At 53.0% G+C, this 27,157-nt stretch overlaps 1 protein-coding gene across 3 annotated transcripts in view; it reads left to right on the forward strand.

The window, feature by feature from the left end:
* The window catches only part of GRIK4 (glutamate ionotropic receptor kainate type subunit 4), a 261,622-nt gene that overhangs the window by 216,283 nt on the left and 18,182 nt on the right, over positions 1-27,157 (forward strand). For all 3 annotated transcript variants that reach the window (XM_059676626.1, XM_059676628.1, XM_059676627.1), the window contains 5 exons: positions 9,267-9,380; positions 16,328-16,437; positions 18,512-18,685; positions 22,246-22,411; positions 23,905-24,130. In XM_059676626.1, the coding sequence (XP_059532609.1) occupies positions 9,267-9,380; positions 16,328-16,437; positions 18,512-18,685; positions 22,246-22,411; positions 23,905-24,130 (790 nt within the window). The remainder of the gene's footprint in view (positions 1-9,266; positions 9,381-16,327; positions 16,438-18,511; positions 18,686-22,245; positions 22,412-23,904; positions 24,131-27,157) is intronic.

Here is a 27,157-nt window from a genome sequence, read left to right on the forward strand (position 1 = left end):
AAGAGAAGCCCCCGAAACTTTAAGCTGCAAAAATCATTGGGAACTGTGGCTAAGTGACACAGAAGCTACTGGAGACCCAGGCAGTTCCTCTTAAAGAACCCTCACAGGGACTTACTTGGACTTACTCCCCTGGTGATTCTCTGAGATCCTGCCCCACCCAATTTTCAATCCCACCCAAGCTGTTTGCAGCAGCTTTTCCATATGAATGGCCTATCCTGGCTCAGGATTCAGACTTTCCTACCTAAAATCTCTCAAATAAGCAGTAGCTGGTGTCAGTATGCCCTCTACCTCCCAAAGCCCAACACAAGTAGCAGCCATCTGCAGATCCCTCTGTAGCTCCTACCAAGTGGCCCCAGGCAAGGCACAGGCAGTGACTGACTTTGCAACCTCCTGGGAGGCCACAGAGGCAATGCACCCTGTGGACAGCTTCAGAGCACACCATATTACAACTCTACACATCCACAAATCACACACTTAAGGGACAGACTCAGTGAGCTCCAAAGTGTCATTGAAGCAAGTCCTGCTCCATAGAGGGGCTCCTGCACAGCAGCTCTTCCACTGTAGTTGCCGCTGGTCCTCCCAGCCAATTGGCCTTGGGGTCAATCCCTCCCAGTGATGCCAACAGCAATCAAGGCTCAACTACAACAAGATAGTGCACACAGCCCTCACAGGGGCTCACCTAGAAGGCCCAGCTCCTATGACTGGGGTGGCTGAACCACTGGTCCCTAAAGGACACCTACTATACAAGGCCACTCTACCAATTCCAGGAGACATAGCAGCTCTACCTAATACACAGAAACAAATGCAGGGAAGCAGACAAAATGTGGAGACAAAGAAACATGGCACACATGAAAGAACAGACGAAATCTCCAGAAAAAGAACTAAATGAAGTGAAAGCAAGCCAACTGTTAGATACAGAGTTCAAAACAATGGTTATAAGGAAGCTCATGAAACTTAATGAGACCCTCAAGGGACTTAGTGAGAACATCAAACACAGGAAAAAGGATCAGACAGAAATGAATGATACACTAACTGAAATAAATAATAATTTATAGGGAATCAACAATCAGGTCAATGATTTGGAATATGAGGAAGCAAAAAATACCCAATCAGAAGAACAAAAAGAAAAAAAATCCAAAAATATGAAGATAGTATAAGGAGCCAATTGGGACAACTTCAAATGTGACAACATCACATCATGGGGGTACCAGACGAAGTGAGAGCAAGACATTGAAAGCCTATTTGAAGAAATAATGACAGAAAACTTCCGCTACCTGGTGAAAGAAATAGACTTACAAGTCCAGGAAGCACAGAGAGTTCCAAACAAGAGGAACCCAAAGAGGCCCACACCAAGACACATCATAATTAAAATGCCAAGGGTTAAATACAAAGAAAGAATCTTAAAAGCAGCAAGAGAAAAGCAATTAATTACCTACAAGGGAGTGCCCATACGACTGTTGGCTGATTTCTCCACAGAAACTTTGCAGGCCAGGAGGGAGTGGCAAGAAATACTCAAAGTGATGAATAGCAAGAACCTACAACCAAGATTACTCTACCCAGCAAAACTGTCATTTAGAATTGAAGGTTAGATAAAGAGCTTCCCAGATAAGAAAAAGCTAAAGGAATTCACCGACACCAAACCAGTATTACATGAAATGTTGATGGGTATTCTTTGAGAGAAAAAAAAGATTTTTAAAAAATGAACAATAAAATGGCAAAAAAATGCATTAATAATCAATAATTGAATCTAAAAATCAAAATAAATGAACAAAATAAACTGATGAATAAAATAGAACCAGAGGCATGGGAGCATGGAACACACTGACATCTCAGAGGGAAGGGGGGAGGGGAACAGGAAGAGATCAACCAAAGAACTGATATGCACACACGCATTATCCATGGACCCAGACCATAGGGTGGCGAAGGCCTGGGGCGGGACATGAACCGGGTGGAGAGGGACAATGGGGGAAAGGGGGGCATCTGTAATACTCCCAGCATTAAATATTTAAAAATAAATAAGTAAGTAAATCACGGGGAAGGATCAGTGTCAGAGGATCAGTCACAGGCACCGTTGCTGCACATTGTGTCATTTTCTGCCTTTGCTAAAGCTCCTACAGACCCAGGCCAAGGTGCACTTGGTCAGGCTTACAAGCCCAGGATTTTCAGAGTGAATGTGGATTAAAACTCAGGTGAGCATCATAGAATATCCGTCATCTGTTAGGTTAGAGCAGGGGTCCTCAAACTTTTTAAACTGGGGGCCAGTTCACTGTCCCTCAGACCGTTGGAGGGCCGGGCTATAGTTTTAAAAAAACTATGAACACATTCCTATGCACACTGCACATATCTTATTTTGAAGTAAAAAAACAGAACGGGAACAAATACAATATTTGTATTTGCATGTGGCCCGCGGGCCATAGTTTGAGGACCCCTGGGTTAGAGCAAGAATATGGAAAGTTCTTCCAGCCCCTGGCCGGGTGGCTTAGCTGGATGCAGCATCATACCTACAGCCAGAGATTGCATGTTTGATCCCCGGTAGGGCCACATGAGAAACAGCTGATCGATGTCTTTCTCTCTCTCTCTACCCTTCCTCTCTCTAAAATAAATTTTAAAGTAATTTGAAAAACAACAACAAAGTCTTTTCAGGGGGAAATCTCTTGTTTTCTTGGTACACACTATTAACATCTGAAAAAAATTAGTCAAGTCATTATTCATGCAGGGCCCATATTTTCATAACTGACTTTTACGGTCAGGGTGGGTGATGGGCACCCCAATGCAATCTCACCAGCTCTGCACTCTCTGCTTTCCAAGGGCAGAAGGAGCCCCTGGGAAGGCAGCCCTGCAGCCCGCCAGCCGATGTCCATGTGCCACGTGCTCCCCGTCCCTCTCTCCAATCCTCTTACACATGCCTCTCAGCTACGTGTTATCCCCGCTTTCAAAATGCGCCACCTGAGCTCAGAGTTCTGGACCAACTGGTCTGAACTCACCATCTGCATGAGGCTGCGCTGGGATTTGAACTCAGAGCCCGCATGCTTCCTGTGCAGCACTGGGCCTCCGCTGGCCTGTGATGTCTCCAAGGAAGGCCACCTGGGTCCAGCCCTCCCCCTCCTGCCTCGTCTCCTCCCTCACCTCACATCTCCCTCCCTTCCACCCCTGCTTTCTTTTCTTCTTTCTTTACTCCCTTCCCTTTATCTAGCAAATTAATATGATTTTTTAAAGTTTATCTGTATTGTTGAAAGTGTTACAGATGTCCCTTTTGTTTTATGTGTTTTTTCCCATTGACCCCTCCACTCCACACCCATCCCTCCCAGGCCTTCACCACACTATTGTCTGTGTCCATAGACTCTGCATACATGCATATGCTCTCCCTGGTTAATATGATTTTAACCCTTTACCTGTACCAAACTTGGTATATAAGATGCATTTTTAAAATCCTCGTCTTTAAGGTTTACATTTTAGTTGGGGCATTAAATAAGCTATCCTCGACAAAGTGTTGTGGGTTCTGTGCAGGCTGGAGTGGGAAGGGGTCAAGAGCTGAGGGGGTGCTGAGGCGTCTTTCTGGCCGTGTGGGCCCAGCTGGGTGCACAGCAAGGCTTGTGCAGAGAACTGGGAACTGCCCGCTGCACTGCAGCCCAGGGAGCAGGTCGGGAGGCGGGGGGACTTGCTCCCAGAGAGGCTGGCAGGTGCCGGACTGACCAGTCAACAGGAGGGACAGAGGCCGAAGGAGGAGCCGGCAGCCGCTCCCTGGGGCGGGGCCGGGGGGGGCGGGGCAGGGAGCCTGGCTGTTTGGGAGACTCCCTGGCCATTCCTCGCTCGAAGGAAAGGGAATGCTGCTTTTCTCCCAGGTCAGACCTCCTGGCAGCCTTCCTGCTCCATCGCACTGTGGGTGGCGGCCAGGTGTGTAGACACAGAGCGCTGAACCCGAGGTGAGGCAGCACCTGCACCTCAGCCAACACCAGGCTCTGTCTGAGTCCGAAGGACTGTCTGGAGCCCCAAGGCGGCTCGCTGCTGCCTGGTCTCAGCAAGTCAGAGCCTGGATCCCCCACCCCGCCACACACACACACACACACACACACACACACACACACAGCCTTGGCCCTTCCTCCCTGACCTCCAGGAGTGAGGGTCCTATCCCGACCCTGAAGCCAGGGTCCTACTAGCCCCTTGGACATGTTTTCTGTCCTCGGCCGATGCATGGATTCAGCGTCACTGGGCTCAAGGTTGAGAGGAATAGCGGCTACTCCCCTGCACTCACGGTCTCTGTGCATGGCCCTCCGAGGACTGCTGGGCGGGTTGTCTGTTGGGCACGGGTGACGGGCAAGACCACCCTGCTCGCCAAGCACGTGCTGTGCGGAGGCTGTGTCCACCTGTAGATTTTCTTCCTACAAAGAGGCTTATTGCCGAACCGGTTTGGCTCAGAGGATAGAGCGTCGGCCTGCGGACTCAAGGGTCCCAGGTTCGATTCCGGTCAAGGGCATGTACCTTGGTTGCGGGCACATCCCCACTGGGGGGCGTGCAGGAAGCAGCTGGTCGATCTCTCTCATCGATGTTTCTTACTCTCTATCCCTCTCCCTTCCTCTCTGTAAAAAAATCAATAAAATATATTTTAAAAAAGAAGCCTATGTTTGCCAAGCCATGTGCCCACTGAGGCTCCTGGAAGGACCGATTTTTATAATTCAGCTGATGGCCACCTGTGCTCTGAATGAAGCGCAGTGTATAAAATAATGAGGCCACAGCCTGTAGTACATGCAAAATGGAGTCACTTACAAACTTCATGGGAACATAGAGAAAAATAGAAGTGGTTCCACTCCAGGGAAGCGGGCAGCGTTGGCGCAAAGCTCACAACACGCACAGCTCTTGTGTATCGAGGGCTGAGCACCGCCCAGCATTTATCATGCGCCGTTTCCTTCCCAACAGCGGGTGAGGTGAATATTGTTGCTCACATTTCATCACGAAGAGGCTGAGGTTGACATCAGCTTACCAGAAAGGCTAACTCAGGTCATACAACTAAGAAGCGATTGATCTGGAATTCAAAGCCAACCTGCCTGACATCGAAGTCCATGTGGATCTCATGTCCTTGAAGCCTCTGAGGGAATTACCAGTGAGGGGGCCCTGATGGCCCCGCGGGAACTGATAGGCACCGAGGGGAGAGAGTTACAGGCAGAGGGAACTGTGGGGACAGACCCGGAGTCTGAAATACCTGACAGGCTTAAGGAACATGCCCGGGCCATGTGGCCCCGTCACAGGTGGAGGGAAGTCAGTAGCAGGAGGTGATGCTGGAAAGGCAGCCCCAGGCCAGGCTGTGAGGTGGCTGTGAGGAGTGTGGGCTGTACGCTACAAGCAGCCAGAGCCACTGGTGTTCGTGGGCAGGAATGAGGTGGTCAGATCTGTGGCGTAGAAGTAGACCCCAGAGCAGTGGCTGTCCAGGTGTGGTCTGGGACCAGCTGCAGCCCTGGGATGCGCCAGAAACCCACGTTCCGTTCCAGCTCCATCCAGACCCACTGAGGTGGGCACTCTGGAGGGGCCAGCGATTTGCATTCTAACAGGTCCAGGCGATGCTGGTGCGGGTTTGGATTTGAGAATGCTGGGGCCATGCAATTTCATGGCTGGATGGAGTGTGAGACAGGAAGCAGCAGACCAGCGCAGGGACTCATGAGTGATTCACATGGAGACCTGAGGGCAGCAACATTGAGATTCAAGTGACAGGAATGATTCACAGGCGTTGGGGGGCTGGGACTCAGTTCTTAATGGGGAGGAACAGGATAGGAAGGGAGAGGAGGCTCCTGGCTGACGCCTGGTCTCAGTGTTGGTGGCAGGTGGCTGGTAACTCATGACCTGAGAAACAGTCCATGGAAAAGTAGCTACAGATGGTGAGTGGGAGGCGTCCATGGCTTGGATCTGAAGCCCCAGGGTCAGAATGGAGAGGAGTATGGGGAGCCCTGGGTGAGGGAGGCCGGCGGGAGGGCAAGGCTGGGTGGAACTCCGTCCGGGAGGCATCAGGACAGGTGTGATGAACCGGGAGCACCCGCTGCTCACCCCGTCCTCACACCCCTTTCCTCCCTGCTGGCCGCCCAGGATGCAGGTCCCTGATCCGCTGGCATCAGCTCTGTGGCTTGGACAAGTCACCACTGTTTCTGACCCCTGGGTTATGGAGAGAAGTCAGTGGCCAGTGAGTCTGTGTGGTGCTCTCTCCTCCCCTTCCTTCCGTGTCTGTCACCCACCTCCCGACATTAGGCTCTGCTTGCACTTCCTCTCTGGGCTCAGGTCCTCAGCCTTCCCACCGTCTGTCCTCAAACACCTGCATGGGTGTGTGCACAGCCGCATGTAGACCTTGTGTCACAGAGTCACCAGCCAGCAGGTGACCCTGGCAGAGTGCTGGCCTGGACAGTGGGTTGCCTGTGTGGTGTGAGCAGGAGGTGGTGAGGGACAATTAGGATGTGTCTTTCTTGCCTCTCTGCAATCATTCCCTTCACTAGAGCTAATTGGATTTGTTGCAGGTTCAGGAGGCAGCCTCGGAACCAAACTGACCAGGTTTGAACGCAGGTCTGCCACTTGCTTTATCTGAAACTTGGACAAGTTCCTCACCTCTTTGTGCCTCATTTTCCTGATCTTTAAAATGGGGGTCAAAGTAGTGACTTAGCGCCTGGAGCTGTTGTGAGCGCCGAGCAAGGCAATGCCGGCAAGGCACCGGCATCGCCGTGCTCATTCGGGGCAGAGCCTGACACAGGCAGGGCTGCAGGTGCTGGTTGCGTTAGCATCACACAGCGGCCCTGCAGGCCCTCCGTTGCTTAAAGCACTGCAGGGCCTTCTAATTCTTTCGAGCGCTGCATCTTACACCTGCCTCTCCAGCCTCTCCGCACAGCTCACTTCTGCCCTGGCTCCTCTGCCCTCTGGCCTCTTCCAGCCCCGGAGGCACCAGGCTCCTCCCTGCTGCGGGGCCTGGGCACAGGCTGTCCCTTCCCCAGGACGCTCCCCCCATGCCTTCTCAGGTGAATCCTGTCAGGCAACTGAGTTTCACCCCCGGAAAGGCCTGTGGGTTTCTTAGGCTCTGCTCTACCTTCTCCTGGTGCCATACACGCCTCCCTTATAACATTTCTTATAGTTTACTATAAGAGGATTTGAAGGAGCTGGGGGGGGGGGGGGTCAAAGGACTGGGTGCTGTGTTTATCGCTGACCCGTCTTATTAGTTTTGGTTTCTAACGTTTCTTCAATTCCTTCTTTCCAACCAGCTTTCTTTTTGCCTCTTCCTCTTCCCAAGTCTGGGGCTGCCGATGTGGCACCCACCACGCGCCAGCGGGGCATGGGGCGCGCTGGGCTCTGTGGCTGGCTGGACTCAGTGCAGGGCTGAGGTTCTAAAAGCCCCAAACAACCTCCATAGAACCTCCACGTGCAGATGCTAACAGGCCTCTGCCCCACCCTCCTTCCTGACCCAAGGGTTGATCCAACACTGTCTTGGGGAATACAGAATGAGCACAGTGAGCCGCTCACAGTTTTGTTTGTTGTTAACAATTTCTTACATCTGCAGGCTAGTCTCTTTTCAGCCCGGCCTCCCTGTATAAGGCCCTGAGCTTACTAACCTTCTAAGTCTCCTGGCGCTTTAGCAGGTGGAACAGGGGGCTGGAGGACTGGAGGGGGGGCGGGCAGTAGAGAAGAAACTGACCTTGCCAGTGAATGTACCCTCTCATCCATCACACACCCTGGTGTAGAAAGTCAGGGCCAGCATGTCTCTCTCCTTACTTCCTTTCAGTGATTGGGGAGGAATGTGTGTGAATTTATCTGCTTATAGATGGTTGGACACTTTACTTTTCGATATTTCTTTCTTCATATTTTTCATCAACTGATCCACAAGAATTAGGAGTTAAAGAAGCTGAAATGTAGCCCTACCCAGTTTGGCTCAATGGATAGAGCATCAGACTGTGGACTGAAGGGTCCTGGGTTCGATTCCAGTCAAGGGCATGTACCTCGGTTGCAGGCTCAATCCCTGGGCATCTGCGGGAAGCAACCAATCGATGTGTCTTTCTCTGCCTCTCCCCCTCCCTTCCACTCTCTCTAAAAGTCAATGGGAAAATATCCTCAGGTGAGGATTAACACACACATAAAAGGAAAAAGCTGAAATGTAAACCAATGGCAGCCAGTCTAGATGCATGCTGAGTTCCTAAGTATTAGCATGTCAGCATCACACATTCCTGGTCTGGGTGGAGACTCGGGCACTGGCGTTTTCATGGAGTCTTTCAGATGATTGGATGCAGGGGTCATGGACTACATTTGAGAACCACTGAGCACTGCTGAGAAGGACCCAACACTCTCTTAGCCCTGATCCGTGGCTGAGGGATGAGGTGACGGAAGCCTTGAAGAGGGAAGTGGCTGGGGCAGAGCGTGGACGAGGACTGAATGTCAGCGCTGGGCTCTCCCCACTCTGTTTGCAGGGGAGCAGCCCACTGGGGAGTGAGCTTGCTCTGCAGTGGGATGGAGTTAGATCAGATGCAAGAACTTCTGGCAGAGGGAGCCTATATCCCTCCTTCCCCAGAGGACCTCAACTCAGCACAGACCATCCAATGTGGGCATTAAGGTGCAACATGGAGGCAAAATGAAAGGAAGGAAACATCTTCAGAACAAATTCTGCTGATTTTGCATGAAAGGTACCAGAGGGCCTTCTCTCAGTTCTGCTGTGGAAGTTGAATTTTAGCCTCAAGAGCAACTTCAGTGGCGAGTGGGCCAGGAGGCCTGTGGCTTGGTCCCAGCTCTGTGGACAAGCTCAGTGATGTTTGGCCACTTGCTTGATTTATTGGGCCCCATTTCTTCAACATCTGCCCTGAAACGTATGGGTTGCTTTAGATTGTTTTTAATTTCTGTGGTTCCATTATTCTTATATTTTATTGTAATCCCACCCCCTGCAAAAGTGCCTTACACCATGTGGGAACTCAGTGATGTTTTAGTGACTAATTAAATTAATAAGTTGAATAAAAAAAAAAACTCAATGTTGAGGTTCCAGGAAACCTATCTACCAGTTTTCCCATTTGCTGCCCCTATTCTAAGGCATTTGAGTCTATCTCTGAGCAGTCTACAGTGGTCCTTCCTGCCTTTTATTCTTAATTAGTATGTAGAGGGCCTAACCTCCAGTGACCGTCAGAGATCATTCAGACCTTGGAGATGCTCCTTAGAGTCACTTGCATGGCAGAGAAGCCATCCCCTGGGAGTGGTGGCCTCTGTCTCTGTCCTGGTGCCCCGTCCCATGCGGCCGCCCCTGATGGGCTCTCTCTCCCTTCCAGAAAGCAGACCTGGCTGTGGCTGGCCTCACCATTACCGCTGAGCGTGAGAAGGTGATTGATTTCTCCAAGCCGTTCATGACTCTGGGGATTAGCATTCTTTACCGCGTTCACATGGTAAGCATTCCTGTCATTCATCTTATTTGCATGCAAACACCAAGTTATATAGTAATTAAGAATGACTTGTGGAAATATTTAGATTTCAAGACTTAAGTGCAAATGTGCTGGGCTATTCTTTCCCCCAGCAGCTGCATGATTGGTAAACAAGAAGAACAGAAGAGTCACACTGTGGGCGTCCCTGTAAATACTGCGTCTGCCTCACTGAGTAGGGATGGCCAGGAGTGACTGCTCAGTCAGGGATGGCTGCCTGCTGGTTCCTGTGCTGTCTCCTGGAGGACAGGCCACAGCACAGCGAGGTCCCCAGCACCCTCCTGACTTCACGGCTCAGCTACACTCTGCACACTCGGAGTGTGGTGTCTGGTGGGGGCACACAGGCTCCTTCCACTAGTGCATAAAGGGCAGATGATTTAATGTCACTTATCCCTGATGTGTCCCCTCTTCTGCACACATTTTTAAATGATTTAATTTTTAATTGATTTTAGAGAGAGAGGAAGAGAGAGAAACATCAGTTGATTGCCTCCCACATACACCTCGACCGGGGAGCAAACCTGCAACCTGGGCATGTGCCCTCACCAGGAATCAAACCAGTGACCTTTGGCTCCACAGGACGATGCTCAACCAACTGAGCACACTGGCCAGGGCGCTGCATATTTTAAAAAGAGGAGGAGGCTACTGGTTAGGTTGGCTAGAGTGGGCACCGCTGGTGTTAACAAGAATTTGTGGAGGGACGGCAATGGGCAGCGGAGGATGGGCAAGACAGCTGGCGGGCGGGCAGGGGAAGCCAGGAGACTGGCTGAGCCTCAGATCGCCATGGTCATCACATGGCTGGCACGTCGTTCTCCTAGTTTGTCTGCTAACCCAGAAGAAGTTCCTCTCACCTTCACATCAAACTAGCTCTCCGTGCACTGGTATTAGATGGCTTTCCCAGCACTGCAGCCACTGCAGGGTCCAAGGCCACATGGCATATTCCTCTGTATTAGCTGGCACCACCCAGCTACCCAGCAGGGAAGTCACCAAAGCTAACCCCACGTGTCTGCTGAAGAAGCGACTCTCCCTCTTCGGACCTTCTCAGGCCTCACATTCCAATTCCAGGAAAGGGGGTATTTACACTCACAGCCCAGCCTGAGCTCACATGCCCACAGCTGCTAGGGCATCAGAGACTGGGGCCCATTTCTCCTGTGGAAGGCTTCCTTGCCACGGCCACCAGGCCGCTCAGAAGAGCACAGCTCTGTCCTAGGCCGGTGCCTCTCAGGACCCTGGCTGGGCCTGGGAAGAAGGCCAAGCGTCTGGAAGAAGGGAACATCAGAATCCCAGGCTTCCAGGCGAAGATGGAGAGAAAGGTGAGGATCTGGTCAGAGGCAGCTGTTGACAATGCTGTTCATGTGTCTCTCATGGATAAAGGGAACGTTAATCCTCTGCTCCTCTTTTCACGATGATGACAGTCCCCATTCATCGAACACCTCCTCTTGAATAATTGAACTTTTGAATAATTGTCCTGTGTACCCTTGCTCATTTGGTCCTCAGGATTTGTCTTTGAGGAAAAAGGGCCAGGATTACAATTCCATCTTAAACGAGGAGCTCACACAGGGCTGGGCCTGGCATGCAGGTGTCCTAGCTCTCAGAACAGTGTTCTTGTCTGAGCTGCGCCTGGCAGAATTCCTGGGCGTTCTCTAGCTCGCACTATTTCTTGAGCCCACCCCACCCCCTCCAGCACCTGGGCCCCAAGGGAGCACCCAAAAGCAAATGGAGACAGGGATTAAAAAGTGAGAAAGAAATAAAGGCCAACATTGAATCAATGCCAAGCATTTTGCTGGATGTATTACCCCTTTTTCAAGAAGGTCTTTTCATTTCAGAAGGATTTCCCAGGAAAATGGAGAACAGTGCTGAGTAAACCAGTGAATCATTTCTAATACTGCTTAATATTCTATTATAAGAAAACAGAAAATGAATAGAGTTTTATCTCTTAACACTAAATAACATAATGGCCCATATAATGGAAATATGGCTTCCTGAATCACTTTAATGTTGATTATTTATTGAGTGCTCCTCTCTAAAGAAGCTGAAGGTGTTTTATCACCTTTAGTAATTCTCACATCCTCCCTTCATGCTGATCATGGTGTCCCATGATATGGAAAAAGAAGTGGCACCAGAGAAGTAGAGTGGTTTGCCTAACATCACTCAGCAAGACAAGGGCAATGACAGGGTTAGAACTTAGGTCTACTCATACCTGATTTCCAACAAGTAACATGAAAATAGATAAGCTGTGTCTGGGCTGTATATAGGCAACAACCCTACCTGGGGGTTTTATGAAGAGGAATTCATTGATTACCCTTCCCCGCTAGAGTCAGAGATGAGAATTGCATGCTAAACCAAAATATCATCAAGACAACTCATTGCAGACACACTGAGGGGAGCTCCCCTTGGTTCCTGGGTTGGCACAAGAAGAAATTATGCTCTTCTGCCTCTTCCTGAAGGAGTAATGGAAACTGTTGTCTTATCTCCTCATCCCAAGTGTGTTCTATTGACCACTGACCACGACTGGTCTCTGTAAATTGCCTTTAGTTCCAATGACTTTGCCAAGCCTTTGTCATTAGCTCTGCTGGAGAGGAGGTGGAGTACAGGGAAAGAAGAAGATTCATAACAGTAGTTTGTATGTAGGGAATGGGGACGAGGGTACAATTTGACACAAACACAAGAGGGCCCACCACAGTCGGACCCACTCTGTCCACCCGGAAAGGCTGAGATGGTGCCAGTGAGATGAAATCACTGGCATTAAGTGCCTTCCTCCAGGAGTGAGCCTGGTGTTGCCCTGATGGCTTCCCTGGGGACCCCTAGGGGACCCTTATGACTCATGTTATAACCACAGGAACCACAGGAGTTGGGGGAGTGACTATAACCAGACGGTGCCCCCAGGATCGTTAGCAGGTGTCACTGTAGGACAGAACATAGTGTTTCCTATACATCGAGGGAGTGTCACTATAAAAGTACGTTCCCTCCTATCACATGCCCTCCCTTCCCCCCGTTGATTTCTGATTGCCATCAGACAGGAAGAGGCAAACACATACTAATACACAGCCCTCACTACGTGTCATCGAGTCCTCAAAACAACCCAATTTTTGTAATTATTACCCCTGCTACGAAGGAAACAAAAGCCCAGAGAAGTTAAGTGACTTGCCCAGTGTCACACAGTTTGTAAGTGTAAGCCAAATTCAGTCCAAGTCTGTGTTTCAGTTTACTACTTGTCCTGCATGACTGGCTCTCATGCACTTGTTCCAGACTCTGGAAAAGCACTTGTGTTCCTCCTGTGATGTCACATTCCAGTACACATAGAATGAAGCATCAGGGAGTTAATAGATTCTTTTAAGGATAAGAGGAATTGCCTACTTGCAAGGGGAGTTTGGTGCCCCTTCATAGCCCCTGGGCAGCTCCAGTGGTAATGTTCAAAGCGTGTCACCATGTGGGAATGCTCAGTTGGTGACCAGCCCTTTGGCTCTCTCCGACCATCAAGGATGCTGGCTCTGGTGTGGTTAGTCTGAAGCACAGTGCAAAAGTCAAGGCGACCATTTCGAATTTTGGTGCCATCTGCAGAGCTTGACTTGTTTTAGGCAATTGGGACATAGACATTTATAACCAATTACCGACCTTCTGAGTGGTGTATTCCCCAGAAAGAATGGCTCAACTTGCAGTCAACAGAGAAGTGTACAGTCAGTGTAAATGCCTGTAGATACCACAGAGTGTATCTGTTGTATTAAGGCATTATTTATTGTTACCCAATATCACACAGTTTGTAAGTGGTGAAACCGGGATTTGGTTCTAGGCAATCTGGCTGGCTGATAAATAATGGTGGTTATAAGTAAGTGATGTTTAAGAGTACTGTAAGGGGTGAGATGGAGCACGTTGGAATTCTGCCGGCATTGAGGAGAAGGTGTGAAAGTAATTAGGGACATTACTGAGTAAGATAAGAAGAAGATGCAGTCCAGCTGCCATTTAAAGGAAAGCAAGCAGGGCGTCCCTATGGCAACAGGCCAACAAATGAGCACCAGAGAAACGGAGCCCATCGCCATGATTTCAGCAAGGCATGCACCCTCCCTGGGTCTTCCCGCCCTTCAATATGGAGACCTGGCATTGAGATCCAGAAAACACCGGAAAACACTGAGTTATTCAGAAGAAAAGTGTCACCATCATATATCTTTTGGGTTAAGGAAAATCTTGGAAGAAATGCCTATGGCATATGGCATCTGATTTGCTCCAAGCACAGTAACTCAGCAGTCTTGGGAAGGAAGCCATCTGAAGCATCCCCAGAGGAAAAAATGGTAGGCGTTTGGAGCCTTGCAAGTCACATACTTCTCTTGGGCATCATATAAACTGTGTGGGCTCTGCCCAGGCCAAGACAGCAGAGTCCCCGACCCAGATCTCAAATGACTGCCCTTCTTTGCTCTCTGGTTGGCATTGGCCAGTCACGTGTAGAATCAGATGTTGTCTTACCAAGTGACTAGTATGTGTTTAGTGGAGCTGCGTCATTATATCACAGTGTCACTTGTGATATAATCAAGTATAGATTCTGATGCTGAGCAGGTAATGGGGTTTGATTCAGGAAGCAACAATAAGATTTTTTCATAGATGTCTCTCAATTGAGAGACACAAAGTAAGACGATCATGACTAACAGAGCACATGGGACCACGTGATGTTTGTTCAGAGTCAGTGGCCACGTGAGATGTGGGCGTGCCAGCCCCATCCCCATGGGCTCGGAGGACAGGTCCTGCACAGCCTGCTGCTGCTCGTGGCATGAGGAGGAAGACACGCCAACCACAGCACAAAAAGGGACATATCTTTTACAGCCAGACGTTTGTTCACCAGTTTTGTGTGTGTGTGTTTCAGTTGCAGTTTGAATTCAATAATATTTTGTATTAGTTTCAGATGAACAGCATAGTGATTCAGCAGTCATTTGTTTCACAGAGTGGTCCTCCCCTGGTAGTTCCAGTCCCCTCCTGGCACCACTCAGGTCATTACCGAGTCATTGGCTACATTCCCTGTGCTGTGCTTTCCATCCTGCAGCTGTTTTGTAACTGCCAATCAATACTTCTCCATCCCTTCACCTTTCACCCAGCCCACAACCCCCTCTGCAAAGGCAACCGTCAATCTATTGTCTGTATCTATGAGTCTATTTTCAGAACCCCTGAGCTTAGCACTGAGTTTCTATCCTATCCATGGACTTCCTAGATTTCTGGAATCATAAAATCATGTCCTTTTCAATTGGGAGTGGTTCTGTAGGAGCACCTGGCCAGTGGTCTCACATTGAGTGGAAGTGGCTGGCCTGGCACAAGGCCACGGGAGCTGTGGGAGCTGAGGGGAGAGGTTGCCTGGTGTGGTAGCCACCACTCAGCTCCAGCAGCTGAGAAGATAGGCCCGGTGTCGCCAGACCACCCATCAAAAGCAAAACAGCGAGAAATCTGGATTTTTCAATGAAATCTCCATAACTAATGCTGGCAACTAATCAAAATTAGTAAACACTGCAGGGTAAACAAGCAGGCTGTCTGTGGGCTGCGTGTGGTATAAGCACAAGTGTGTCACCTGTGATCGAGTCCAGCTCCCATTGAGACTGGAGGGGGTGTGGACTGGCCCAAGACTCAAAGCTCAGACAGGGGGCAGGTTCCTGGCTCCCTCCTTCTCCTCCCTCCCACTGCCCACAGCTTCCTGTGACCAGCTACCTCCTTTGACTCCCATGACTCTGGCCAAACACATCTCTGGGCTGGGAACAAGTCCTGCTTCCCCACAGCATTAGAGTCCCAGCCTGGGCTTTGTGTCAGAAAACCTGTGTCTGCCAACAAACGACAAGTGTTGATGAGGATGTGGAGAAAAAGAAACCCTCGTGCACTGCTGGTGGGAATGCAGACTGGTGCAGCCACTGTGGATAACAGTACAGAGTTTCCTCAAAAAAACTAAAAATGGAACTGCCATTCAATCCAGTAATCCCACTCCTCAAGATATATCCCAAGAAATCAGAAACACCAATCAGAAAGGATATATGCATACCTGTGTTCATAGCAGCACAATTCTCCATAGCGAAGATCTGGAAATAGCCCAAGTGCCCATCAGCAGATGAGTGGATTAGAAAACAGTGGTACATATACACAATGGAATACTACACTGCTGTAAAAAAGAAGGAATTCTTATCATTTGCAATAGCATGGAGGGACCTGGAGAGCATTATGCTAAGCAAAATAAGCCATCAAAGAAAGATAAATACCACATGATCTCACTCATTTGGAATATAATGAACAACATAAATTGATGAACAAATATAGGTTCAGAGACATAGAAGCATCGAACATTCCATCAAACCTCAGAGGGAAGGCAGGGGAGGGTGGGGGCAAAGGGAAGAGATCAACCAAAGGACTTGTATGCATGCATATAAGCATAAGCGATGGACACAGACAGTAGGGAGGTGAGGGTATGTGCTTGGGTGTGGGGACAGCTGGGGAGAGGTCAATGGGGGGAGGAGACGTGTAATCCTTGAAACAATAAAGAATTTAAATTTAAAAAAAGAAAATGTGTGTCTGAGTCCCAGCTCCCACTTCTTCGCTGTGTAATCTGGATACATCTCCCAACTGCCCTGGGTTTGGCTTCTTCACTTTAAAAAATGGAAATAATAACCTGTGCCCCACAGCACTGGCTTAAGGTTTATATGAGGTTTCCTGTGTGTGGCCTGCAGAGGAAGACTTGTGTCCCGCTCAGCACCACGGACAGCGACCGCTCAGCGCTGCCTCCACCCGGCCCAGGCTGCCTGGGGAGCAAGGGGCGGAGTGCAGGGGCCTGGTCAGCCAGAACCCAAGGCAATGCAGGACCAGCCCAGAGAGCACCAGACCCTGTCCCCCACTGCCTGGCCCCAAAGCTGTTCTTATCGAATGTGTGCAGTGAGTCTTGTTTTTATTTCCGTCCCCAGGGACGCAAGCCCGGCTACTTCTCCTTCCTGGACCCGTTTTCTCCAGGTGTCTGGCTCTTCATGCTTCTCGCCTACCTGGCCGTCAGCTGCATCCTCTTCCTGGTGGCTCGGTACAGTCTTCCCGTCCCTTTCCTCACACTGCCACCTCGTGTCCACCTCTGGGAACTACCTGGGAGGGGCGGGGAGGAGGAGAATGCCTTGGGGCCAAACTAGAGGGATGGGCGGGAGTCAGAACCTGAACCACTCTGCCCAGGTGTTGACCTGGCACTATCCACCCACCCTTGGCACAACATTCCCACATGTGTCCAATGCCAACAGGTGAGCTTGCCCAAACTTGCGTCTGCACCCTTGCCTCTTGCCCCGCCCGCTCCCCTGTCTTCAGCCCCCTGCTCAGGAGGGGAGGAGGGGAGGAGGGGAGGGGCAAGGAGAGCCCTCTGATTAGCACTGTGCACTCCACTTGCTGGCATCAGTCTTCGCCAGGACCCGCCACAAAGTTCTGAGTGGTGAGCAGCAGGAACGGGGCTGGAGGCTGAGGCGCTGAGGCCTTTTCTTCAGAGGCTGGCCTCTCCCAGCCCAGAGCTACCTGTGCAAACACAGCTGCCTTGTTGAACCGGAACAAGGAGGAGGCAGATGGCAGGGAGGCAGGATGGAGAGAGGCATTTGCCAGTAACGTTAAGACACACGGTCCAGCTCGGCTGGTGTGGCTCAGTAGTTGAGCATCAACCTATGAACCAGGAGGTCACGGTTCAATTCCTGGTCAGATCACATGCCCCAGTGGTGGGCTCGGTCCCCAGTGTGGGGTGTGCAGGAGGCAGCCGATCCATGATTCTCTCTCATCATTAATGTTTCTATCTCTCCCTCTCCCTCTTCCTCCCTTCTGAAGTCAATTCTATATAGAGATGGCCCAGAGCAGGGTTTGGGAAGAACCCGCCCTCCCCGCTCCCTGGGAGCCCGAGGCTGCTCTGGGCCTAAGGAGAGCGCAGGAGCCTGCAGGCTGAGGCCTCCGGGGGGCGGGGAGGCAGGAGGGTGTGTTCTCTGAGGCTCGGGCATGGACCCGCCTGGCCGTTCACTACCCAGAAGTAGGACCCGGGCGAGGAGCTCCCTGTCCTCCCTCAGAGAGCACCTGCCCCGAGCTCGGTGCCCGCAGTGAGGACAGCGAGGACGCTTGTGAGGGAGGATGACTGCTCAGAGGGCACCTGTGGGGCTGAGGGGCTCTGTCCCCCTCAGCAGCTGCTCCGCCTGGGCCACAGGGCTGGGCCTCTGTGTAGGTCCCACCTCTGTGTGTGTGCTGGGGCGGGGGGGTCCCTCAGAGCCAGCTCTTCAGTGGCCCCAAGGGAGCTGTGCTTTCTCCCATTAGAAGACGGGGCCCCAAGCCATGGGGAGCCTAGGCTGGGGGCAGGTTCCCACCGCCCAGAGGTACTGTGTCACCCATCTCTGCTGCCTCCAGTGGAAATCACAGCCACGTCCAGGAAGTCATTGGGCCCCACCAAGAAAGACCTCTGAGCACTGCTTGGCGCCAGCTGCCCCTTGGGCCTGCAACCCTGGCCAGTGCCGGGTCCCTGTTGTCAGTGACAGCAGGGAGTCCCTGGGCGCTGGCACGCTGCCGCGCCCCTCTGTGGGCCACACGGTCTGCTGCTGCCTGGAACCTGGCTTTGCTGCTCCCTAATTCTCTCCTGCCCCTTTGGTTGAGCCCCTCCTGTATCAGCAACCACAGCCTTCAGGTGACCTGGAAGGTGCTGGAAATGGTCCTCCAGCTTGGTTACCAGTCTCTCTCTCTCTCTCTCTCTCTCTCTCTCTCTCTCTCTCTCTCACTCACACACACACACACACACACACACACACACACACACACACACGCCTGCCTCACCAGGCCTGCCAGAGCCTGAACCTCTCAGCCAGTCGCAGCTCCCTGCTCACCTGTTTCGTGTATTAGAGTTCTTCTGCATCAGGATTTATGCTGAAAAGTAAACATGTTTCTATGATGAAAGAAAAACAGCTAGAAACTGCCAGCATGATCCAGGCCCCTCGGTTCTGGTTGGGAAAATCCAAGTCCAGAAAAGGAAGGGGCTTTCCCAAGGCCAGGAGCCCAGTGACAGTGCAGACCTGAGGCCAGAAAGAAGAGCCCGGCTCTCCGGCCGCCCCCTGCCCCTCCGTGGCTCCGTCAACATTCCTTTTGCCCCACAGGTTGACCCCTTACGAGTGGTACAGCCCGCACACCTGCACGCGGGGCCGCTGCGGCCTGCTGGTGAACCAGTACTCCCTGGGCAACAGCCTCTGGTTTCCCGTCGGGGGCTTCATGCAGCAGGGCTCCACCATCGCGCCGCGAGCCCTGTCCACACGCTGCGTCAGCGGTGTCTGGTAAGATGGCAGAGGAGGGGCGCGGGGGGGGGGGGGCAGCCTGGATAAGCCCTGCTCTGGGTGCACAGGCTCACCCAGGGCAGAACCTCGCCCCTGTTGGAGAGCTGGCGCCTCTGCCTGGCAAAGCAGACCAGTGGGGAGTGGCCGGAGTCCTGGTCCTGCCCGCTCAGCGGCTCTGGGGAGTGGGTGGGCGCTTTGGGATGTCCCACCCCTGCCTGTCCTCACCCGGTGGTCTGCACACAGAGGGAGCCAAGGCCGGAGAGAGACGGATTGAGAAAACAGCCTGAAAGGCCCACGGCAAGGCGAGGATGCGGCTCAGCCTTAAAGACGGCCTGAGGCTGAGTGGCCTGGCCGGCAAGGCCTGTGCAGATGTGTGCAAACAGGAGCCTGTGGCAGGGGGTGCTGCAGGAGGAGCCTCTCACACCCTCCACTGTCAGGGCCAGCTTGACAGGTTGAGCCGGGCTGAGGTAGGGAGGTGGGAATTGAGAAAAGAAAGAAAGACAGGAGAGCGGGATCGGGAGGACTACAGCTCTCGAGAAACTGCAGTAAGTTTATTAACCACGCGATGCCTTTTATACACAACACACCGAATAGGAGGTCTGTCAAGAGGAATGTATTCTTTCTTCCTCTTAATCTCTAAGGGAGAGACAGAGCAGAAGGACAAATTCTCGGTACAGCAAATCTCAGTAAATAGTTACAGACTTCTTGGTAAGCCATGAAAGGCTGTTCTCATTCTACAAAGGTTGCTCTCATTCTACTGATAACCACCATCCAAACAAGTCTGGGAAAACTGTGTGGGTAAGGGTCCCAGCCTTGCTAGCCCCTTCAGGTGCAAGGACCGTGTCAGCTTACACCCGGTCTCCAACACTCCACCAGCTTCCTGCCCTCTGCACCAGGTGCGGGGGCTTCCCAGGCCTGTCCACCTCAGTGTGGGGGGTGCAAATCCGTAGTCACTCTGAGGTAGGCCCTCGGGGAGCACACAGCCAGCCTCTGGTCTCCCAAGCAGGAGCCAGCCTCCCCCTGAAGCTCCCTTCCCCTCCTTCTCTCCGGCTCTCCCGGGGCCGTGGCTTCAGTGGGGACGAAGCTCTTTGAAACGTGAAGGTGCTGTGACGTGTGGACTAGATTTGCTTCAGACGTGACGGGAGGAGCTGACAGGGAATGTGCACCGAGAAGGACAAGCATGCAGAGCACCAGCTCCCGCCCGCGCTCGGAAGCCCACCTCGGGTGGCTGCCACCACTCGTCGGACAGTCCAGTGTGTCAGGCCCAGGAGAGGGAAGGGGCGTTTCTGTACTGGACCCTGTGCCGGGCAGGGTCGTCTGCACAGCAGCCAGAGGGGCTGACAGGGCGGGGAAACGGCTGGGCAGCGACCCCTTCCGGCTGGGGTTGTTTTCCTGACAAATACCCTGGGTTTAAAGCGTTTGGACGAGGTGCTCGAGCCCTCTCAGGCAGTAGCCAAGAAATCCCGTGGACCCACATAGGGAACTGGGTTTCACGTTGCCCAGAACAGGGAAGAGACAGTCACAGAGCATCCTAAACATCCAGGAGACCCGGGCAGATGCCATGGAGACAAGAGAAGTCAGCTGCAGCGTCTGCCCCTGCCTCCTGGGGCCTCCCTTGCAGAGGGTGCTGTGACCGTCGCTGCACTTAGGCCCGCCAGCCGCTCTGCCCTCTGTGTGTACGTGCCTGGCTCCAGTGGCTCAGGGACTCCATTTCTGAGAGTGTGCCAGAGGCGGCTCCCCAGCCCCAACCCGAGTGGGGGTGGTGTCCCCTCTGCCTCTTGGAGTTCTCGGTCATTAACTCAGGCTGGGTTTGGGAGCTCGCCGGGGGACTGGGAGCAGAAAGCAGGCCGGCCTTAGCTTCCTCGCCCAGAGCAGGTGGCAGACAGTGCCATGGCACTGACGAGAATGCCAGCTTCACCACTGACGGCCCCTTTTCAGACAGGAGCGGGGGCCACGTGCTGCGGAGAGGGGGGGGCGGGGGGTAGGGGATGTGCTTTCTCAGCAGAGACGAGGCCTGCACTGACCTCTGACCCCTTCCATTGCGACGGGGGCATAAACAGCCACATGCCCAGGACTGGAGCTGAGTGTGAGGGTGGAGGAACCTCCCCAGCCAACGCCAAGGTGGCGTCCACGCCCAGGGCTCCTTACCCCAGAGTCCTAGCCAAGACCGCTGAGCACAGTCACCTGTCACCCTCACCTGGGGCCACGCACCTCACCACCACCCCAGCTTCCCCCGGGGCGTGGGCATGAGAAACGACTTCCAGCAAGTGTTAGAGCTGCGGCAGGAGCCGAGAGCAGGTCTGGGCTATGGGCACACCTGCCCTTACGGTCACACCCAGGGAAGGCAGCCAGCGGTGTCCGTCCCGCACCTCACTTCTTCACACTCCACCCTCAGCTGTGTGGACAGGCTCTCCATCCCCAACTCCGCATCTGATCTCCAGCTCTCAAGGCCGAACAGGCACCAGCACCGCCTGCTAGACGTGCGAGCATTTCCAGGGACACGCACGCCCCTACCCGCCCAGGCCTCACAGTGGACAGGACGGCTCCACGACTGAGCCCGTCACCTTCACGTTTCAAAGAGCCTCGCCCCCAAGGTCCCTGGGGTCTGGCACACGCGTCTGGTGATGGGCATATGGATGCCCCATCAGGTGGCCCGGTCTCCTCCTGGGGGTCGGCCCGCGGAGCCCTGGCATTTTGTGGCAGATCCACCTGGGAGCCGCCGCCGCCGCATTCGGGGAAGCCCCATGCCTTCGCTGGCACCGTCTTCACAGAGTGTGAGGCCTCATGGACGCAGCCTTCCCTGAGTCAGAACGTGTGGTTGTCCAGCCACCCGTACTCTGAGATATACCTAGAGCCCAGTAAAGAGATGAGGAGGGTGAGATCCATACTGCTCGTCCAACTCCTGCAGTGAGCACGTGGCTTAAGGGCTTTCGTGTGCCTGCTGCCTGCGTGGCACACTGCCTGTGATTTTAAATGGGCTCCACCCGCCCAGTAAAGCGGCTTCTCCTTTGGCTTCACATGAGCACGTGTGTCCAACTGCAGCCCCTGGGCATCCAAAGGCGCTGGTCCACCGTCTCGAGGAGTTTCTGCTGCGACAACCCGCAGAACTGGCTTCTAAACACGGCTTTACCGTGTGATACTGGGGGGCTCTGTGCCCTCTGAGCCTCAGGTCCTCAGCTGTAAAGCCAGGGTGAGCGGCCACCCCTGGAGCCATGCGAGTGCGTGGGGCGGTCCTCGCACACGGCATTGCTCCCCTGAAGGTTGGCTGCATCCTGAGGAGACAGTCCAGCTCTGGGCAGAACCTCAGAGCCTTCGCCCCCACTCACCCACGCCCGTTCATTTCTGTCTCCCACACTGCCTGCACGCACACCCCCCATCAAGCAACAACCCCATTCTTTCCAGTAGGAAACAAGGAAGAACCTGTCTCCTTCCAGGCGGCCTCACCCACCTGGTCCCTCCCACGAAGGACCCCTGGTCTCTCCCCCGCTGCAGCAGGGCCAGGTGGGCCAGGGCTCCTGGGCATGCCCGGTGACGATGGCGTCTGGTCTCTTCCTGTGCAGGTGGGCATTCACGCTGATCATCATCTCGTCCTACACGGCCAACCTGGCCGCCTTCCTGACGGTGCAGCGCATGGACGTGCCCATTGAGTCGGTGGACGACCTGGCCGACCAGACCACCATCGAGTATGGCACCATCCACGGCGGCTCGAGCATGACCTTCTTCCAAGTAAAGCCACTTGGCTGTGCACCACCATGGGGGTTGGGCAGCACACGGGGGAGACGTCCGTCCCTGAGACAGGGACCTCTCTCCTCATCCAGATCTCTTTGGAGCACCTGCTTTGGGGTTGGTTCGCATGGGATTCGTGTTCCTCCTGCTCCACAAAATGCCCCTGAGACTTGGGGTTAGTGTCCACCTGTCCCCAGTGTGGCACGTGGACACATGTGGTAGTTGAGATTATTTTAGGTACTATTTGGCAGAACTATTTTTTAATCTCAGTAGCTTCCTATTTCTTTTCAAATGAGTGTTAGAAATGTATATGCAGTGAATGTAATCTGTACTTTTATATATATTGCTGCATAGGATGAGGCTAATGCATATATTTACATGTTTTCTACGTTACTTTAATTTTCTAGGTCACTTAGACAAAGCAAGATTAGAATAATATGCAAATGACTGGAGTGTAAGGAACTCTAGATTAAATGCACTGGTTTTATTGATCCCAGACCGGGTCAGATCAGAACCCTAGTGACTTCTTGGGGTTCCCTTGCGAGGCCCCGGAGGCCTTGCCACAGGGTGAGCTGCACGGCAAACGGAGGGCAGGTCCCCACAGGCTCAGGACCCCAGGGAAGCAGGGTCTCCGGAGTTAATGGTGGAACCAGCCACGTTCATGTTCATGAACAAGTCCAGGCCGCAGTCTCTGTTTCCCTGCGAGCCTTGGAGCCTGTGGATACAGGGTCAGTGATGACATCGTGCAAACAAGGGTTTGGTGAGACCCGGACTCCCTCTGTCCTGTTATTACCTGTTGTTACTGGACTGGTCACTGGCTGAGGGCTGCTGGGAAAGACCTGGCGCCGGCCCTGAAGGCAGCATCTCTGTAGAAGTCCCGCTGGAGCTGGGGCCACTGCCCCAGCCTGAAGGCCGAGGAAGGACACCCCCGAGGTTCCCATTTGCACCATCAGACGGGCTTGGCCACAGCCTCTTGGCGGACGAGGCCAAACCAGGCACCCAGCCTCCAGGCAGAGTCCACAGCCTGCGGACCTGTGTCTTCTTTCTCCTTCTGTGAAAGGCGTCAGGGCCCCATCCACCTCCCGCCATCAGGCGTTGAGAGGTGATGGGACAGGAAGGTCCATGGGATAAGATGAGGGGCTTGAGGAGCAGGAGGGCCAGAATTGTAAGGTCCACTGTGATCCCCCCCCCCCCGCCTTTTTGTGTTTGGTTAATCCTCACACAAGGATATTTTTCCTTTCATTTTTAGAGAGAATGGAAGGGAGGAGGAGAGACAGAGACACATGGATTGGTTACCTCCCACACACACCCCAACCACAGCCAGGGAGGAGCCTGCAACCAAGGTCCATGCCCTTGGCCAGAATAGAACCCAGGACCCTTCAGCCCGCAGACGGGCACTATCCACTGAGCCAAACCAGCCAGGGCGCTCTCTCTCTTTTTAAACTAACATTTCCTTTTCCCTTCCTCCTCCTCCTCTGTGTGCCCTTTCCCAGAACTCCCGCTACCAGACCTACCAGCGCATGTGGAATTACATGTACTCCAAGCAGCCGAGCGTGTTCGTGAAGAGCACGGAGGAGGGGGTTGCCAGGGTGCTGAACTCCAACTACGCCTTCCTCCTGGAGTCCACCATGAATGAGTACCACCGGCAGCGGAACTGCAACCTCACGCAGGTTGGGGGCCTGCTGGACACCAAGGGCTACGGCATCGGCATGCCTGTCGGTACGCAGAGCCCCAGCCTCGGGGCACCTCAGCCAGGAGGGCAGAGCGCTAGGCCACAGTGCACCCTGGATTCACAACCCATTTCTAAGCCCAGTGTAGCCATAAATTTGGGGGGTGGCATTGTTGAGAGCTTAAAAGGAGCAAATCACATGCTCCCACTAATCAGGGAAGCAGTTCTTAATCCTTAATAATTGGAGGGCCACTTGATTAGGTATAAAGTCATTAATTATTATTTTAATATCTTTTTAATGATTTCAGAGAGATGGGAGAGGGAGAGAGAGATAGAAACATCAATGATGAGAGAGAATCATGGATCGGCTGCCTCCTACACACCCCACATTGGGGATAGAGCCCACAACCCGGGCATGTGCCCTGACCAAGCATCGAACCGTGACCTCCTGGTTCATAGGTCAACGCTCAACCGCCGAGCCACACTAGCCAGGCAATGAATGAATGAATTATTACATGGCATGTTGATACCCTGGGTAGATTCTTTCAGCCTCTGCTTTCCACTCTCCTGCCCTTTGGCTGTTTCTCTATTGATTGACATCAGGTAGTGGGAAGGAGAAGGAGAAGATGGTAAAATTCAGATGAATTCATTTTGCTCTTAGTGTCCCTGGTGAAAGTCTTATTACAGAAGAAGACTGACACGATTTGATGGGATGGCTTTCAAGTCACATGTGTTCTCACGGATGCACCTGCTCCGAGTCAGCGTCCGAGTCAGCGTCCAGTTTGCAGACCGCGTGCCATCTGGCTGGTGTAGGAGATAGAGAGGTTTGGCTTCCAGAAGGTGGCTTCTAAAGGATGCTTGTGCTTTGAGCATTCCTCTACCTCTACCAGAGTTGCAGGGAAGCCTTTGAGCTGCTGGTTGTGATTGTGGAGCATCTGACATGTTTCCCAGGTGATTTCGGTGCACACCCTCCTCCACACGCAACCGAGAGCCATGCTGTGTAGGGCTGACCTTGTCTGACCTGTCCTGGTGCAAGACCACAAGGAAGAAGTGGGAACTGAGGCTGTCAGACCATGTGGGGAACTTGATGTACAGCATGTGCATCTTTGCTGGCACCTCCCGCCTCCCCCCCAACTCCCCGCCAGGCCTCTATAAGCTATAGGCTCCAGGTAGTCCTGGAAGTGAGAAGAGCATGAGCTGGAGTGAGGCCAGCCTGGGGATGCCCTACTTGCTGGCTGAGGGGCCTTGTTTTGGTCATTTAACTTCTCTGGGCCAGTTTTCCCAGTTGGAAAATTAGGCTTCTCGTGCCCACCTGGTAGAGTTCTTGAGAGGGTTATATGTGATCATCGATCAGGTGCCTACCACAGGGCCCACACCTAGCCTGCAGGGGGTCATTGGTGCCCTCCCCTCGTTCACAGTCCCCTGTTTTTTGATAAAAGCAGATAACCTTTTAAAGACTGATCAGAAACCAAGCCAAAGGACACAGGTAATAATACGTTTCATCCTTGAACTCTGTACATTCTGACCCCAGCAGTTCTGTAACCTGGGGCCTCGCTCAGGGCACTCGCACACCTGCACACCCTCACATGCGTGTGCGTAGTGATGCCCGTTGACATCACAGAGGGTAGGCCCTTGGAGAAATTTCTTGGCTGACATTTTGTTTCAAGATCCTGTAGTGAACCACGAAATGAACTTGAGGTACGCCTTGATAATACTGCAGCAAGGAAACACAGTTTTTAGCTCAAGTGTCAAATGCTTACAAAGTTTCATGGAACAAACAGGTGGAGAGTTGGCATAAGGCAGACGGATTCCAGAAATGTCCGTCGGTGACCAAGGACGCAGGGAGGGAAGTGCCTGTGCTCTGCGTCTGACAGGAGCTTTCGCACACGTGCCATCTTATTGAATCTTCGCTTTGGCAGTAGATGTGGTCCTTCCTGTTCCAGAGGGAAGGACTGCCACTTAGAGCTGACGAGCTGCTCCTCAGAGGTCCCAGAGCAAGTAGAGGAGCGAGCTGGGTGGGCCTAGACCATGTTGCCAGGGGCCCCGCCCAGTGGGAAGGAGGGGGAGGCGGGAAGGTGAGCTGTGGGCTAGTCTAGGTTCTCAGCTCCGGCTGTTGTGGCGGAATTTCAGTCCAGCTGAGGTGATGTCCAGGAGACAAGCATGTGCATCATGCTGCAGTGGGAGATCGGGCACAGCTGTAGCCTACATGATGTGGTGGGACCGGGAATCAGGAGACACAGCAAGGGGTGCAATGGAAAGCTAATCAGGTGGTGCAGGGCTAAGTGGGCAGAAGGAGCAAGTGGAGTCTCCTTCCAGGGGACCCCGTGGGCTGCTGAGGTTCGGCTGAAAATGCCTTGAAAACGGCTTGAAGCGCCTCGCTGGGCTGGACAGTTGCCTTCAAACCTGGGCTGCTCATTTGTCCACCGGCCACCACGTCCATTAGTCCCAGGGGTTCTTCATGCTGGCGGGAGGCATGCTGCTGGGCACCCGCAGCCACTCAGGTGCCTGAGGCTGTGGCCTGGGGCTTGCACGCCCAGCCCAGGCTGAGCTGCAGTGGGCCAGGTTCCTTCATTTGTGGGGTCCTGGGCTGTCCTTGCCTGTCAAAGTGCAGCCCCTGGCCCAGCAGCAGGGTATCACCGTGGAGCTCCCTAAAAATGCAGACCCACCCTGAATCAGAGCCTGCAGTTCAGCCAGGCCCCCAGGTAATTCCTGTGCACATTGAAGTTTGAGAGCACTGGTCTACTTGTCCCAACCTTCTGCCTGAATTTTCCACCATAGTCTCCCCCAGGGGTAGCTGTCCACTCAGGCCTCCACGGAGCTGGGCAAGGACACTGGGCAGCTCAGTGGATTTCCAACCTCTTAGCAGTATTTTTTTATTTTTAGTTCAGAGTGGAAGGAAGAGGGAGAGAAACATCAATGATGAGAGGGAATCATTGATCAGCTGCCTCCTGCACACCCACCACTGGGGATCAAGTCTGCAACCTGGGCATATACCCTTGACCAGAATCGAACCCGGAACCTTCAGTCTTTAGGCCGACACTATCCACCAAGACAAACCAGCCAGGGCTTGGCAGTTT

The sequence above is a fragment of the Myotis daubentonii genome, chromosome 19, assembly GCF_963259705.1.
Source record: "Myotis daubentonii chromosome 19, mMyoDau2.1, whole genome shotgun sequence".
NCBI classification, from domain to species: domain Eukaryota; kingdom Metazoa; phylum Chordata; class Mammalia; order Chiroptera; family Vespertilionidae; genus Myotis; species Myotis daubentonii.